Below are 18,149 nucleotides of genomic sequence, written 5' to 3' on the forward strand. Positions count from 1 at the left end.
GGGGAAGGTGGGCACAAACTTAGGCTCTTACAGGAAGACCAAGGTAACTCATTCCTTAAGGACCACTAAGACCCCATGTCTCTTCTCTTCGCATGATGTCTTCATGATGCTGCCCCCTGCTAATCTTTGTAAAGATCTTTTGACTAATCTTAGTCTTTTCTGTCCCAATTACCCACCCCCCTAGGAGTCTCCATTTGGCCCAAACCCAAAGAAATCAAAGAAAAGAGGAGAATTTGAGGTCATCCTCCCCCAGTCACATTATTGAGACTGAAATAAGATGAGCTAAGGAGTGAGTGGCTGCTGCAGCTACCCATCTTTCGAAGGGTCCATCACTGCATAATGCAACAATACATTCTTCATACAGCAGCAGTGGTTGCAATTATGATGACTTTATGTTAACGGTTGCAGGATTTGTCAAATGGCTTATTAAGCTATTCTAAATTTATGTTTGAGCGCATGCTGGTTTATTAAACAATTATAGCTTGTCAGTCACTGCAAACAGATTGACTTTATGCATCGTACCTTTCACAATAAATAATTTACTAATCAGTTACAGGATCCTTAAAACAGAAGTGGTTACTCTTGTGTAAATCCACTAGTGGGGCCGTGTTTAAGTCAGTCTGTTTCCACTGATATCGACTGGATATTAGGGAGAGCTCAAAGGAGACAGACGTGTGTGTGTGTGTGAGTGTGAGTGTGTGTGTGTGTGAGTGTGAGTGTGTGTGTCTCCAAATAACACCTACGTAGGAGAAAAGGAGGGAAGGGAAAAAGGGCAAATGAGGAAAAGGGAAAAAGAAAGGAATATAATAATGAGCTCCATCTCCAACATGGTTCAAGTAATGCTGATTCTCTGTCTATATGCAAGGTGAGAGAGAGGGAGACAAATGGGGAAAGTCAATAGAGCTGTTGGAATCAAAGGACCCGAGTTCAAATCTTGCAGTTGTTGCTGACTGTGCAATCTTGGGTGAGCCCTCCCACTTACTAATATCTGTGAGACTGTGGGCCATGTATCTGAACCTTAATTCTCTTCTCTATAAAATGGAAGATTTGGACTAGATAACCCTGAAGGTTCTGCCTCTAAACCTATGATCTCTTTTGGTGCCAGAAGGTGAGATGAATTCTAGAGTCCCAGCTCCACACTTAGGCTTTCTTTGATATGAGACCTAGAATGTCCATCCCCATTGGTCCATTGGGGAAAATGCTCTGGGGAATGCTTGATGTTCATGTGAGTCATTGGGCATGAAAGTAGAATGGTCCTGTGGGAAACCATTCCCTCCCACTTGAGGGCTTCCCCATTCTTGTGACTCGTTACATACACCAATGAATGGGGCGATCTAGACATCTGACAAGGCATCTGACTTCTCAGACAAAATGCTGGTAGAGTCCAAGAATCTCCTCCTAAAATATCTTTTGAAAATAATTCCTGCATTTTCACCTCTTCCAGCATTTCAAATGCAGAAGAGCTTGACACTGTGTTGGTCTCTGGGCCAGTGACAGCATGGCTTTAGGGACCATGAGTGTCATGAAATTGAAATCCCCATGTAAAACTCCAGTGGTTGTGTCAGACCCAGACCCAGAGGACTTGACTCAAATCTAGAATATTTGAGGAACACAAGGATACTCACTTCCCTCGCTTCACCGTGTTCCTCCCCAGCAGTGGATCAAGGACCGGATCAATTGTTTCCTCCAGGTTTTCGATGAGTGTGACGTCTCCAAAAGCCAAAGCATTTTCAATGGCATCCAAAAACCTGGGGATTCAGCAAGAATTGATCTATGTACTGGAAAGGCTCATTCTCAAAAATATAGAGAAACTTGACCTACAGTCCCTTCTGCATCAAAAGGGAGGTGTTTATAACAGGGCAATGCCAATGACAAGCAGAGAAAAGCTATACTTTAAGAGACTTTGTTATGGTTACAGTTACACACTCTATGAACATAGACTGCAACTGTCCTAACACATGGTAGATTGTCTTTAGGAGTGGTCACTGTCCCCAGAGTCCTCTTCCTGTGACCAAGCTGGGGCTGCATCTCTGTGACAAGCACACCGGCATCCCCAGCATGGCTGCCAGCACAGTCTCTCAGACCTACTTTACTAGGAAAGATAGCTGTTCAAGGGGTCAACACTCTTCTTAATTACATTCATTAGTTCAGGGGAAAAGTCAGTACCCTGAACTTTAGAGAAAATCCAAACAAAGACAATACAAACAAAGAAATAGATACCAACAGACAGGACTTCTGTCTGAGAAATTAGCACAGATTAACAGACAGATCCAACTGTCTGACCAAGGCAATATATACATAGTTACCAGAGAGAGAAGCACCAACATCTGGGTTTTTCAAAGCCAGGGGGCTCCTTAAAGGCTACCCATACTCTCATCTGGTCAAATCACAAGAACACTCTTCCAATGAGTGAGCCCCAAAGCAAAATGATAACCTCAGAGTATATATACACCCTTTTTCAGGGTCAGAGGGCATCAAAACCCTCATAACCCACTGCCTAATTATATACTAGCAAAAGGTATGGGCCTTGTTGAAAAGTAAGCCTTGGGGACAGCTAGGTGGCACAGTGAATAGAGCACTGGCCCTGGAGTCACGGAGACCTGAGTTCAAATGTGACTTCAGATACTTAACACAAAAGCAGCCTTGTGACCTTGGGCAAGTCACTTAACCCCAATTACCCTTCAAAAAGAAAAAACAAAGAAGAGAAAAGTAAGCCTCCCCTTAGCAAGCTTCCCTTAATGGGCCCCACCTGAGGCCTATTAGATCTGATATCCTATTAACATTACAATCTCTCTGTACTGAGCTAGTCTACCTCTCCATTGCTAGGCCCCCATTTGAAGCCCTTTAAACTTGCTTAATTTCACTGTCACAGCCTTGGTAGGCCCAGTATGGCATCACACTTCAGTGGGGGACACAAAGTTTTGCCATGTTGGCCTTATAATTATTTTTGATTAAATTTTATTTTTTTTTTCAATGAACAAGGATTTGTTCTCCCCCTCCCCCCTCACCCCCACAAAGGGGAGGAAAGAAAAAGGAAATCCTCATAACAAATTTTCATAATGAAGCAAAACAAATCCTCACATTAACCATGGCCAAATGTGCATTTCATTCTTCATGTTAGTGTAATGGGAATGAAAATTTTTAAGAACTTCCCTGCCCCTAGGTTAAATGCACCTGGAGCCTGTAGTGGGAGGCTTGTTTCTCAGGAGATACTTTTTGATTGGGCAGTGGGTCAAGAGGATTGTTACATTCTCTGACCCAGGAGAAGGCTATATAAACCCTGATGTGAGGCTTTGTTTTGGGGCTCACTTTGAGAAATGTCGTGTGATTTGATCAGATGAGACTCTGGGAAGCTGTTGAGAGCCCCCCTGCTTTGAAAAACCCAGATGTTGATGGTAACTGTGATTTGGTATGGATGTAATGGTTGGACAGTTTGGAAACCTGTCTGCTTGATCTGTTTCTCTGTCGTGATAATTCTGTCTGTATACTCTGAAGTTTGGGGTGCTGACCTTTTTCCCCTGAACTAGGTAAACAATATATGTTTGACTGATTAAAGTAAACTTGTTAACCCATTTTGAGTTGCTTTCCTTTAGAAAAGCAGATCCAAGAACCTGTGTTGACAGACACCCTGGGGACACTGGGGTGCTTGCTGCTACAATTAGGTATTTGGGCAAATATTATTGCTAGAATGAGCTCCCTCTACCCTTGCATGTCAGGCGATCTCTGCAACTTGTTGGCTTATGAAATTGTTGAGTGGGTTATGAAAGTATTGAAAAAGCACATTTTGCTTAATTATGTGGAATATATATATATAATGGACTAATAAATCTGCTAGATATGTGTGTGTGTGTGCATTTTTAAATATACCTCCATATGTATATTATCATATATAGATGTAAACATATGCACACACACACACACACACACATAGAGCTTGGGTCACAAAGCCAGCACACATCAGAAGCAGGTCTTGAACCCAGGCCCTTGTGGATTCAAGGCTGGCCCTTGTGGATCCAAGGCTAGCCCTTAGTCCACATGGCCAAAAGAAGGCTCATTAATAAATGGGAGTCTGCTCTATTTCAAAGTTGCCATTGGTTCTTACAAATAGCGAGAAGCCAGGAGAAGCCCCTCTCAAAGGCACAAATGCAGCAGCTTGGATTTCCAGGTACACATACCCTTTCTGGCCCAGACGGAGGATTCTGAGGTCAGCCCCATATTTATTCTTGATCCATTTAATCCCCTGCTGCTGTGGATCGATCATCAGGGGCCAGCGTTCAGCATGAGTGAGGATGGTGGCATTTTCGGTGGACATCCGATCATTGGGCAGCCCCTCGTTGTGCCAAGTGGCCACAGTGGCATCATCGGTCAACATGGTGATCAGGTCCAGGCCTGCTGTTATGGGGATGGGAACCTTGAAGACCAGAGTCATATGTTATGAGATGTCAAGGCTGTAGCATAGAAAACAAGGTGCCCTGCTCCAACAAGCCAAGAAACCCAAGCCAAGAGAGTGTCACTGTAAGGGAAGGAAAGTCTGCTCATCCTGTGGGCCACTGAACACAATGAGGCTGTAACTAGGTTAAGGCAACCAGGGCTTTGCCCAGGGGCATCATATCATAGGACAGAACCAGCACCATTGCTCCTTCAATAGTGTAGAAAGCACAGAGCAGCAAGAGTGGTCTGCTAAACTTGGAAGCTATCTGATGCCAGGCTGGTGTGAGCCCCTCCCCATCCCTGCCTCCTTCTCTCCCTGCTGGCTTACTGTGTAGTAACCTCCTTGGCAACAGCCTTATACTGGTATATGGGTCTCCTTGCCCTACTTCTTGCCCCCCATTCTCTGCCCAGGCCAAGGGGTGGTACATGCTTCAAATTCAAAACTTCCAAACTGTGGCTCCAAAGCATCCATAAGTCTGGCCTCAATACAATAAGCTGCTACCCCAGGCCTATGTCAGCAGTTGCCACAACTGAATGATGTGACGTGGGGTAAGAGCTGCTACTTAGGTGGTACTGGGACGCCAGCTCATCATCATCTTCATCACCATGGCCACCACCATCATCATTACACATTGTTTGAATTCATCACAGCCCTAGATTTAGGGATGGAAGAGACCTCAGGAGCCATCTAGTCCAGCCCCTCATTTGATAAATGGGGAAACTGAAGCCTAGAGTATGTATGTATATATTTAATCATAGGACAGCTAGCGATTATATAATGCGTTGATATGATGATTTGAACAAACATTATGTCCTTTTTTTCCTCACAACAACTCTGGGTTATAGGTACTATTATCACCCCCATTTTAGATAGAGGGAAAGTGAGACAGTGAGTTTAAGTGACTTGCCCAGGGTCACACGGCTAGTAAGTGTCTGGGGCTGGGGGAAGAGGGATTGGACTTGTTCAGCCCCAGAGTAACTCAAAGTGGAAGGTTCAGGCTGGTTGTAAGGAAAGACTTCTGAATGGTGAGAGCTACCCAAAAGCATATGCTGCCTCGTGAAGTAGTGAGTTCCCCTCCCTGGAGGTATTCAAACAAAGCTTGGAGGGCCACTGGGTGAGGAGATTATAAGGGAAAGCTTGTTCAGATACAGGTTAGACTGGAGTTTCTTTGAGGTCCCTTCCAGCAAAGAGATGTTGGGGCTCCGGCTTATCTTTGAACAGATAGACAAGAATATTGCATGGGAAGGAGAAATAGTGGAAACATGGAGGGAAGTGCTACATGGTCCAGTCTGGTTAGGATTATTTTCACATGTATGGAATCCTCCAGACTCAGTATTGTGTGAAATAGGTCTTTGGGGCCATTGAGAATGTTTCCAACCAGGTTCGTAACCACCAGGCAGGAAGTTAGAAGTGACGAGGGTCACAATGATTCCACGTGGACAGATGGGACAGATCCACTGACAGCAGAAGAGGATTTGGGGATTCCTCTCTTCCTCTCCTTCTCCCACTTGGCTGACACACTTGTTCTAAGCATTAAAGTGAAACTGAACTCACATATAGAAAAATGTCTATTATTTCCATTTAAGGGCAAAACTCAAATATCTTAAGTCAGAGGTGAAACAAATATGGTCCAATGAGGCAGCAATACTGCCAAACCAGATGAAAATACGACTGGGAAATATCTGACAAAATAAATAAAAACATAATAGAACACAGTTAATACATGGTTTTTCCAAGTCAATACATAGCCTGCCGAGATTCTCATGTACAATTTAATGGTCCCCATTTCTACTTGATTTTGATACCACTGACCTAAGTCATCATCTTTTAAAAAAACTGCATTGTTATCTTCTGCTTTTATCACCCACATTTCCCGATATCTCCTCCTCCTCCCAAATCATCATCTTTAAGGCTTCAACCTCATTCAAAGTAGCAGTTTCACAAACTTTGTCATTGAGTATCCACATCTGGTGCAAAACAACCAGAAAGAAAGTTGATGACCACGAGAAGGGAAATGGATGGTGGCATATGGATGGAACAGAGAAGTGCCATGATGTAGGAAAGGAAGAGGATGTGGAATTCCAAGACACATGGGAAGAGATGCATGAATTGATGCAGAGCAAAGGAAGTTGACCCAGGCAAACCACAACCACGATGGCCATGGAAGCAAAACGGACACCAGAGATTTTCTGTGTGTTCCTAATGCTTAGCATAGTGTCCAGCACACACAGTAAGCGCTTAATAAATGTGTGCTGGTTGATTGATGAATAACTGTGACCAATCTTGGTTCCATAGAACAGTAAGTAGAAAAGGCTGCCCCAAGGCAGCTAGGGGGTACCACAGTGCACAGAGCCCTGAGTCTGGACTTAGGAAGAAGTGCGCTGAGATCTGGCCTCAGATACTTAGTAGCTACGTGACCCTAGGCAAGTCACTCAACTTCCATTTCCTCCACTGTAAAATGAGGATAATAACAGTACTTACATCCCATGATTGATGTGAGGATCCAATGAGATAATAGTATCTGGCATACATTAGGCTCCATATAAATGCTCATTTCCTTCCCTTCCCCCTTCTCCTTCCTCTTGGTAAAATGGCATGGACCCTAGGGACAGTACATACTTTCCAACATGGCTGCTGTATCCATTGGTTTTATTTAACTATTTTTCTTTGGTACTTGGAGCTGGGTAGGAAGGAAGGTTCCTCAAGGGTGGGTGAAGGCAAATCTGCCCCCCCCCCCAGAAGTGGCCATGATATAAAAACGTGAAAAACAGCCAACTAACAAGCATTTCTTGATGCATTGTGCATCACTGTTACGTGCTTGGGGTAAAAGGAAAAGGATGAGACTGAGACTGCCCTGTCCTCAAGGAGCTTATATCCTAGTAAGAGCAATATGACAAAATCAGCACTAAAATAACAAGAAGGAATTCCTCTGGAAGCTTTCTGGTTTGGCTTTTTTAGTTAGTGCTAAGTAATTTCCTATTTGTGCTCCAATAGCAAGGCTGTAACTTCACCTCGCTATCTCAGCATTCTGGGGGGATGCATCAATTTATCATTTTCAAGTTTTAAACAGGTGGCTTTTTTCTTTATAAGCCTAATAAGTTGAAATAAGCCCAAATTTCTGTCCTCAGAGGGCATGATGTCCTGCCAACATCAGAAAAATACGGGTAACCTGGCTTGAAAACGAGGAAATGGTTTCTTAGTTCTCTGAATGGTGAAGCGTCATTGAAATCAGCAGGCGATGGGGTGGAACGTACACCATCGGGAAGCATGTGGCCCATGGCAAAGAGAAGAAAGCGAGTGGGGGAAAAACCAGAGACAAAGGTTCTCCCTCTCCACAACATGACTGGAAGCTTTCCAGTTTGGGAAGGAAAACATTCATCGCATGGACACCAGACTGAGAACCTAAACTTGCTGAAAGACTGAGCTTGAGAGCCACTGAGTATTAAGAACTGTCTTTGCCTCAGTGTCTCAGCTGCTTGTCACCTTCACTGGGCCAAGGGGCCCGTGCTTGGAATCCCTCTCTCCTTGCCTCTGCCTCTTCCCGTCCTCACTTTGAGCTCACCTAGGTGCCTCCTCTTCCATGAAGTCCTCCTGGCCTCTCCCAGATGTCATCTTCCTCTGTTCCTTTCCCAGAGTGCTTTGTGCTGGTCTCTCTCCTTTGCTCTCTACACACCCTTCCTTGTACTTAGTCACTCATCTGTGCACATTTTAGATTTTTGACTTGATTCTTTAGACTTGAGGCAGGGACTGAGTCATTCTTTCACCTTTGCATCCATCCCCAGCATGTCATGCAGTGTCTGGGTCACAGAAAGAGTTTAAGGTTTGGCTGGAAATCAAGCACATACCTTTATGCCATTTCTTACAGTATGTGATAATAAGAGCGAACAATTATGTGGCCCTTTAAGTATTTTATGACTCGGCCATACATTTCCCTCACGCCATCTTAGGATGGGTTTTGTTCCTGGCCTATTGTGGGTGATGTGCTATGAGCTGATTTACACCTATCATGCATCTCTCCATTGGTCCTGGGTAATTCCTCAGGATGCCAACCTTATGCAGCATCAGCGTCAGATTGTTGGTGCATAAAAGAGAGGTCGCCGCTTCAGGGGGACAACAGGGGTCAGTAAAAACACTTCCCCCTATGCCAGAGGGAGTCCAGACTGCCTTCCTCTCCCTACTCAATTCTAAGCCTGGCTCACCATCCACGAGCAACATCTTTCCAGGGCATCTCTGCAGCTGCTCACAATTATCTGATCGACAGTCACATGCATCCTCTTGGTTTGTCCCGTGTGGATGGTTAAGCTTAAATGTTTCGAGGGCTTGTGGATCTCATTGAGGTGGCTCTGCCACGTTCTGGAGCCTGCAATCATCACAATGTCATCTGCAGATGGGAGCACCTGAAGGACTTCACCATGCACAGGGAACCAACCTTGCTTTCATCTGAGTTTTGAGGTGGATTCCTTCTATGACAACAATATCACCTTTCATGAGCAACCATCTCCCTGTTTCATGTCTCATTTGCCACTAATAACACTATCCAACACATTTTATCACATGGAAATATCTTGCTGTTAGAAATATATTTTTTTGAAATCCAGTTTGTTGATCTCATCAATGGGGAGGACCCCTCCAATGATGCCGACTGCAAGACATCCCTGCCTGTTCAGCTTTGCTGTTCTATGTTGGCCACCAATGCTGGGAGCTTCCTTCATTTCTGCCAACATTGTGGGGCTGACTTTAAGCATGCAGAAATTCTCTATCACCCCCCATTACTGAGTGATACAGATTTGGACACAAATTAAATAATGAGGCTGTGACAGTGTGGTCTCACTGAGAGAGAGAGGTAGTGGGGGAGTCTCTTTAGCTCATCCTTGCTTTCTGTGGGAGGGGCTGGATTACATACATGTAGATACATGTTCATGCATGTTCAACCATGTAGTGAGATTCCTAACAGGTGCAAGACCTGTGTCAAATGTATTCCAAGCTTACTAAAGGTGCCTACTAAAGGCACCATCATTGACCCCAAACAGAAGACCTTGCTTTTCCTATCAACCAATCAGCATTTATTCATCATCATTCATCTCCATCGTTTCCATCCCAAGTTCACTCCAAGAGTCTAGCCCATGAAGAGCATCCCGAATCCCCATGTGGTCCTCTACCTTCTAAATTTTGTCACCCACAAATCTGATCCTCACTCCCCCTCCTCATTTTGTAAGGGAAGACTCTAAAGCCAGAGAAGGTAAGAGACACTTGCAGGAGTGGAGAATCTGCATCCACAAAAAGAGAATATGATGTGGACGGACTTTGTCTGTAAGAAGCCGCTGAATCACCTCCACACCACAGAAAAGGTGGGGGGGAGGACTCTGGATGATGACCCAGAACACAGAGAAGTGAGTCCAATGGGACGTCTGCTGAATGGAAACATGCAGGAAGGGGAGGCCACAAAATGGCCTGGCCCCGGGGAACTGGGTTTAAAGAAAATTAAATCAAAGAGATCATTGCTGGCTCTACATTTCTGATTCTACAGCTGGAACTTGCATTAGCGGTGCTCAAAAAAAAAAAGCAGCACAAAATATGCTGAGTCAACTTAGGATTCATGAAGTGAAGATAATAAAAGTGACTAAGACAAATTCCATTTGCAGTAAGGTTTGTAATCTCATGTAATTATCTTGTTTCTGAAGGAATGCAGTCCAAATTTTTACATACTCCCCCGCCCCCACCAATTTTAGTGCCCTAGGTCAAAGCTTCTATTGTCCTGCCTTAGTTATACTTCTCCTGATTTCCCAGAGTCAGCAACATGCCATTTACAATGGCATCTCTAAAGAAGTTATATGGCATAGCAGGAAAGCATTCTGGATCTTGATCGAGTAGAAGGAGCAGAGGGTCTGCATTTGAATCCCCACTCTGACACTTAGGACTTTGCCGGACAAGTCAGGTTATTTCTCTGGGTTTGTATTTCTTCATCTATAAAATGAAGGGCTGGGCTTCATCACCCCTAAGGTCCCTTAGCTAGTGGGCACATAGTGCACAGAGTGTAGGGCCAGAAGGGGCAGCTAGGGGGTGTCAGAGCACCCAGCCTGGAGTCAGGAAGACTCATCTTCCTGAGTTGGATTCTGACCTAAGACACTTACTAGCAGTGTGACCTTGGGCAGGTCATGTAACCTTTTGCCTCAGTTTCCTCACCTGTAAAATGAAAGAGCTGGATTTCATTATCTCCAAGGTCCATTTCAGTTCCAAATTCTCCAAACCTAATCTCCTAGAATATGGCAGAGCCCATCTGTATCCTACTCTCAGAACCATACAATCCCTGAGCCACATGTAACTTGTTCATCCATTCTTTTTTTTTTTAAAAAGCATATGTTATTTATTTTGTTAAATATTTCCCAATTCAGTTTAATTTTTTAAACATTAACTTTTCAAAATTTTGAGTTCCAGATTTTCTCCCTTCCTCCCACCCCTCCCATACCACACTCCTTGGGAAGGCAAGCCTCCTGATATTGATTGTAAAGTCATGTGAAGTCATGCAAAATGTGCCATTCTGGGCCTCGGTTTCCTCAAATGTAGAATGGGAATAATAATGTACCGACCTCGCAGGGTTTTTGAGAGGAAAGCACTTTATCAGCTCTAAGGCACTAATGTGAGTTAATTATATTATCTCCACTTCTTATTAAATTTCCTCTTTCCCTCCTGAAACCTTGGAAAACACACCTGGATGTTGCTCTCAGGGCCTCAGTTTAGATAATGGAGCCTTTGTGGAAGCTGGAGCTTTGCCCCCCTAGCAAAGATGCTCAATGTACCTTCTGTGACTTCAGGAAAGGAATCCACTTGCATTCAACCAGCTCATGGCGGTAACGTTTTGTGAAATACCCGATGTAGGACACGAATGCAGCTGTCAGAAGGACATCTCCACAGAGCGTTGTTTCTCGGGCCTCAAAGGTGGTAACGGACTGACCCCAGCGAATCTTCTCAGACTGAGAGAAAAGTTCAGAGTTATAATGGAGAGATGGGATAGAAGCCAATCAAATTCTGAACCTGAACCCCCCTTCCCCAGGCCCGCTTCTTCGGCTGCTGCCTTTAGGAGAGAAGAAGTAACCAGTCAACCTCAGGTAGTATTTTAGTCCTTTCTTTCTCTGAAAAAAAATGTTCTCTCTTGTTATCAACTCTCTTCTACCTAGCTTTCCAAAATTCCCCCTTTCTTTCATTTTCCATCATTCTCCTCTCAACAGCTTTCCCATTCATAAGGGGACCCAGGGCTCTGACCAAGGCTGTAGGCAAAATACCCTGGCCTCTCCTCCAGCAGGGTCAGTCGCTGTGTTGTGTTTGGCAAATGATTATAAGAAGTTCACCAGGGGCCGAGCTCATGAGAAGAAAAATGACAAGGTGCAATATAGAGACAGACATGCTGACTTTGGACTCAGGGGAACCGTGTTCAAATTCTCGCTCTGACACTTCCATGGGCACTCCCTTCCCCTTTCTAGGCTCCCTTTTGTCATCTGCAGGATAAGTGGGAATATATGACTTCATGGGTCCCTTTCCAGATTTAAAGCTTTGTTTGGGCAACAAGCAAGAGGAAGAGAGTCCTAATTCAAGGGACAGATCTGACCTCTGAGGTGTCACTAAGAGCTGGCGAGATGAAGTCTATAACTACAATGTTTCTCACGATGGGTATAGCTTATTCAAAAGAAAAAGGTGGGTGGTGGGGAATGATGCTGTGTATTAAGAAGGTACGTGAGAGAATCTAGGAATGAGAGTGGAGGGTACTTGGGTGAAGGTCAAAGGAGGGAGAAACAGAAATGATTCGTTGTTGGGTCTGTACTGGGCCCTTTGCTGTTGAGAATTTTATCAGTGACTTGTATAAAATGATGCTATGGTGATCAAATCTGCAGAAAACAAAAAAAAACTGGGAGGAGGAGCTAACCCTGAGAATGACAGAAGCAGGTTCCACAGGATCTTGCCACAAGATCTCGGGATAAATTCAATAAGATGAAATTCAATAGAATCAATCTAACATCTTACATTTAGGCACAAAAAGTCAGCTTTGAGGTATGAAGTAGAAGAGACACGGCTAGACGGAATTTTTCTGAAAAAGTTACAGAGGTTTTAGTGGAATTCAGGCTCAGTATGGGTCAGCTGTATTAGGTGGTGGTCAAAACAGGCAAGGAGATATTGGGCTGAATTCAGAGGGACAGAGCCTCCAGGAATACAGGGGTGATTGTCCTCTGCCTGGTCAGTCCTCCCCAGAACACTGTGTTCAGTTCAGTCTAACAAGGATTCTTATAAACTGGAGATTGTCCAAAGGAGGGCACCCTGGCTTTGAGCTATGCCCCATGAGGAGTAGTTAAAGCAGCTAGGCATCATTGACTTAGAGAAAAGAAGACTCAGGGTAACGTGGCAGTTACCTTCAGGTATTTGAAGGGTGGTCTTTTGGAAGATGGAGCAGATTTGTTTTGTTTGCCCCCAGAGGGCAGAATAATGAGCAGTTGGTAGAAATAACAAAGAGGCAAACTGAGGCTTGACATCAACAAAAAAAAAAGTCCTAACATTGAGAGCTGTCCCAAAGTGTGAGCTCCCCCTCCTTGGGGGTCTTTGACTAAAGGCAGGACAATTTCTTGTTAATCACTCGGGGATTCCTTTCATCTATAGGTCAGACTAGCTGACCCCTTCAGCTGTTCAAATTCTGTGATTCTTTCATGTTATGAGATAGGATCCGTAACTACATACAGTATGCAGATGCAGCTCCAAAGAAGTGGCTTTGTGGTCGGGGGGCTGGAGCCAGGAAGCCCCAACACTCACCAGCTGCTTTATTTAGTCTTCATCGTCTCAGGTCTGAAAGGGGGGTCAGGATACTTGTACACAGGATTAGGGAGGGGGCTTGAATGAACCAAAGTAGGCAAAGATCCTAAAAGCACTAAATAAAAACACTAGTGACCATTGTCATTTCATTCTTCTCATCTTTATGTTCAAGGGACTAATGTGACATTTTACATGGGTTTGTGTATGTTAGTGAACTTCCCATTGTACATATGGGTTAATATATGTATATATATAATGTATGTATATATATTATATAATATTAAATCATATACTTATTATAGACATGTAATACAGATACTTCCTATTTGTCCTGTATATAGCTGGCTTACTAGCTGTGTGACCCTGGACAAATCACTTAACTTTGTTTACCTCAGTTTCCTCATCTGTAAAATGAGCTGGAGGAGGAAATGGCAAGCCATTCCAGGATCTTTGCCAAGAAAATTCCAAATGGTTTGACAAAGAGTTGGACACTACTGAAACGACTGTCTCCTCCATTAGACTGTAGACTCCCTGAGGGCAGGGACTGACTTTTGTCTCTTTCTACACTTAGCACAGTGCCTGGTACACACTGGGTGCCTACTAAATGTTCGTTGATTGAGACAGAAGTGATCCCAGGACAGGTTGTTACCTCACTATTCCTTCAGATTTAATGATTGAGGAAGAATAGGACAAGTGCCTCAGCCACAACAACAGCAATGATGACGGGCAATGTGGCATAGGGGGCTAAAAACAAAACAAAAGCCATTGGCCTCTGAGAGCCAGGAAGACCTGGGTTCAAGTCTGGTCTTGGTCCCACACCGGCTGTGCGACTGGGCCAAGTTATCTCACTTCTTGGTGCCCCCCTAAGACTCTGGGTTATAAAGGAGGCACCATCTTGCTTTGATAGAGGGGGGCTTTCTTCTCCCTACTTCAATGACATCACAGATCCAGTTTCTATATAATAATAATTGTTGTTGATATTATTAGCTATTAGAGAAGAACATCAGGTGTCTGTTGACTCACAGTCTTTTTCCTGATCAGTTGGCAAAAGCTGTGACCTGATGGAGGAAGATGGTCCTCTTGCCCCTGCTGCCTTCCCAAGGTTGCCTTTGGTCTTCCCAGGACTCGTATTCTTAGTGAGCGTTTAATGTCAGCTCATATGAAGCAAATTGGCCACTAAGTCTTCTGTGCTGTGCTTTACAAGGCAGCATGGACAATGCATTGATCATTGGATCAAGAGTTGGAAAGATCCAGGTTTGAATCTCACCTTGGATCCTTAGCTTTGTGACCTTGGAAAAATCTGATTAGCCCATCACCATGAAGTTTGCTAATGATACCTGGACAGAGGTTAGGGTGGGGGTAATTTAGCTTGTTCAACTTGGCCCCAATCAATCATTTACTAAATATTATATACTAGGTGCTAGGGACATATATATATATATATATACACACATACACACAACACACACACACACACACACAGAAGTGCCTGTCGTCAGGGAGCTTACATTCTACTAAAACCTTAGGAATGTGTTTCTCTGGTGCTGTACCTGGTCTAATTATCAACTATGTGACCTTGACCAAGTCACTCAGCATCTCTAGGCCTCACTTTACCCATGTGTAGAATGGCAGGCCTGGGCTAGAGAGTCTTTAATCCACCCTTACCTTTCACCTTCTCAAAGATCTCATTTTCCATGAACTCATCAAAAATATTTAACCAGAAGCTGGTCTTATAAAACCATCCAATTCCTCATGTACCTAGGCAGTTGAATTCTCACCACCTACACGGATACATTGGAATCAAGGTGCTGGGTATGAATATTTGAACAAAAGTTTTCTCAAGGGAGGCCCCTTCCTTTGCGGGACCAAATTCAGGCATCATTCGCCATTGAAGCATGTCAGGTGTTGCAGACTTTATCAGCCCCTTCCTTAAGTCACTGACTGGAGCTCAGCAGATAGCAAGGCCTAATTTGCAAGCAGGGTCTCTCACTAGTCCATTCTCCATCTCTGTTGTCTTTGGTTGGTGAATGGCAAATAACAAAGGGCACCCTCCTCATTCTCTAAGGCAGCTTTAACTCTGAAGATTTACTCAACACAGAATGATGGTCCGTTTCCATCTCCAATAATTCTGCAATCCCACCCAAGCCACATAAATCACCAGTGACTCCAGCTAACAAGGGCTTAGGAGTTGCAACATGAAGTACGATAAATTTCCAGACAGTTAAAAATCACTATAATTTTATTCTAATGCATTATAGATTGCCTGTAATGTCATCCTGGCCGGGGTGACCCATTTCTAATTTTGAACAGCTGTTCAGCTCGGGAGTTAGTTAATGATTAAATATAAATTGCCTGATTTATTAGTCTGAATGGTTGCGCTTCCAGGTCAATGCTATATAGACAAAATCATCAGTCTTGATGCTTTTCAGAAGTTAACTGTCTCCTGCTCTAGTCAGAAAGAATTTATCCTCAAAGGAAAAGGTTTGGCATTCTCAATCAATCCTTTTAAATACCTCCCCCACCTTAGCACACATGCCACTCCACCCTTTCTCTCCCACTGAAAACCTCCAAGGAAACGCTCGGAAGAGTTTGGAGGGGCCTAGAGGTGGCCAAAGGCTCCATTTTTCTCTTAGTAACACCTTCAGCAACAGGCATCAATATTACAGGGGCTCACCTTCTACTACGAGTCATGGGAAATGATTTCTCTTCCCTTCAGGTACCCAAGAATACAATCCTAGGAAGACCTCTTGCTTGGTCCCCTGGGTGGTCTTTCTGCTCAGAGACCCACTTTCCGAGAAAGTGGAGGCAGTGAGTTTATCACTGACTCACCCAGGGAAATGTAAGTGAGACAAGGTCCAGGGGAGTTCCAGCCCAGGTTGGGAAATGGCGGGGCCATTTTCAGGAAGGCAGAGAACCTTCCTTACGCAAAGGAGGTGGTTCAGGGAAGGCCCTGATCAAACGGGAGAATTTTCCTAAACAGCCTGATGACAGAATGCAGAGGTGGGGAGGGATCGGGGGAGCTGCTGATCCCATTAAGGAGCTAGATTTCTCACAAAATCAATCCTTCTCTGTCAGACATGGTGGTGTTTCTGGCATTACAGACAGGCCGGTGCCTCTGACTGTGACTCCAGGGCTCTGCTCACTGCACCACACGGTTAGGAAGTTTGAGTCTAAAAGCACCCCCTTCTAATTGTGCCCATTTGCGTGAAGCAGAAGAAGCTTAGCGCCTTTCCACAAGGTAACCTTCCAAATTCCTGAAGAGATCAATTTTCTCACTTCTAGGTTTCCTTATCAAATCTAAGTATCTCTAATTCTTTTAACCAGTCATTGTATGACATGGTCTTAAGGCCTTTTAGCATCCAGCTTCCCCCTAAAAGGGGCTGAACAGAACTGAAGACAGGCCTTCAGATGGGCCCATCTGCCCTGGCCTTCACATCACCCATCTCTGGTCAGCACAGACTGGGAGTCTGGAATCAGCCATCTAGTCTAATCTTGAGCCACCCCAGAATAGAAGTCTTCAAAGTACACAGCAAGGAAATTCATTTAAATTTTGTTATTAAAACCTTGTTCTTTGAAAAGAACAGGAAAAATAACCTGAATATATGTTGCATCCTCCAGGTAAATATAGTCCTAATATTAATAGGCCCAATAGGAAAGAGTCAGAGTTTCCATCAAGGAACAATCATATTCACCCTTCCCAAGTGATGGGCCTCACCTCAGCGTGTTTGGCTGACTCCAGCAGCAACTGCACATGGAAAAGAGAACTGGCCGCAGCTCTTCTGATAGGGCATTATCTCTGTAATAACTGCCCACAAAATAACTCTGTAATAACTACAGCATCCTCGGTTTCACCTCCCATCTTCGGGAAAACAATTTATTTTTATTTTTTTTAGTCATAATTTTGCCAAATGGAAAACCCGCTTGAGATAACACACTCCCAGGTGGCAGCGGCCATCTGTTTCTAGGCCATAGGATAACGGAGGTGGACAAACCATAATGCTGCCCTGACCTTGGGACTCATTCAGTCCCTCTGCTCATTAACAGGAGGCTGCCCCAGCGGTCAGAGTGAACGTCCATGGCTGGATACTAATGTGCACAATTACTTAGGGTAACTTTTTCCCTCTGGGGAACAAAGAAACACATACAGGACTATAGTTTGTGATCCAAGAGAGGCATGTTGGGGGTCATACTTTCCTTTGGTTTTTTCTTGTTCTTATTAAGTGTTAGTTAAATGGGGGCATGGAAGAAGAGGGTAACATGGAAAAAGAAATGGCGTCCTCATTTTGTATGGAAAAGCCAACTTGCCTCGAGCTCCCTGACCAGCCTGTTGGCAAGCCCGATGGTCTTGCTGGTCTGGTTCACCTGCTCCTGACAACGGACTTTCTCAGCGATAGCCTTTTCGAAGGATTCCGTGAGTCGGTTAAGATTGTCACCCAGTTCCTAAGGCACAAGATCCAAGTTTGCTTTGGTCACAATAGCTGATGTATCTTAGCCACGCTGGCCACATCCCAATCCTCTTGGAAGGCTCTTGGGACGCATGTCTCTCTCCTTTTAGATTCCCTCCTCCCCAAAGCCATCTCATCCTGGACTTTCCATCAAAGCCCTGAAACATCGAGGTAAGCCCTGCCCCGCTCTCCCGTGAGGGAGATTCCCCTGCAGCCTACATTTTGTGGTGGGGTCCAAGGCAGCCAGTCTTTCTCTGCCCACTGACTCTGTTCCCAGCTTTCCAGACTTCAAGACTACCCCCCCCCAAGTATCTTCGCCTGCCTCTGGGAGCTGCACACTATGCCCTTCAGCTCCCTTTTGTGCAAACATGACATAATATTGAACCCTCAGGAAGCCAGAGCTTCTCAGTATGGAAGGAAAGAAAAGAATTCCAGGCATGGGGCACTGTCTAGGCAAAGACATGGTGGTGAGAGAAAGA

The 18,149-nt window shown here is 44.4% G+C and overlaps 1 protein-coding gene across 1 annotated transcript in view; it reads right to left on the reverse strand.

The window, feature by feature from the left end:
• The window catches only part of DNAH11 (dynein axonemal heavy chain 11), a 303,071-nt gene that overhangs the window by 45,307 nt on the left and 239,615 nt on the right, over window positions 1-18,149 (reverse strand). Inside the window, exons 62-65 of the mRNA XM_069088738.1 lie at window positions 17,531-17,665; window positions 11,230-11,403; window positions 4,176-4,411; window positions 1,626-1,748 (exon numbers count right to left, since the gene is read on the reverse strand). Coding sequence (XP_068944839.1) covers window positions 1,626-1,748; window positions 4,176-4,411; window positions 11,230-11,403; window positions 17,531-17,665 — 668 coding nt within the window. The remainder of the gene's footprint in view (window positions 1-1,625; window positions 1,749-4,175; window positions 4,412-11,229; window positions 11,404-17,530; window positions 17,666-18,149) is intronic.

This window comes from Petaurus breviceps, unplaced genomic scaffold (genome assembly GCF_028583685.1).
Source record: "Petaurus breviceps papuanus isolate PSGF00001 unplaced genomic scaffold, PetGlider_PUasm1.0 185, whole genome shotgun sequence".
NCBI classification, from domain to species: Eukaryota; Metazoa; Chordata; class Mammalia; order Diprotodontia; family Petauridae; genus Petaurus; species Petaurus breviceps.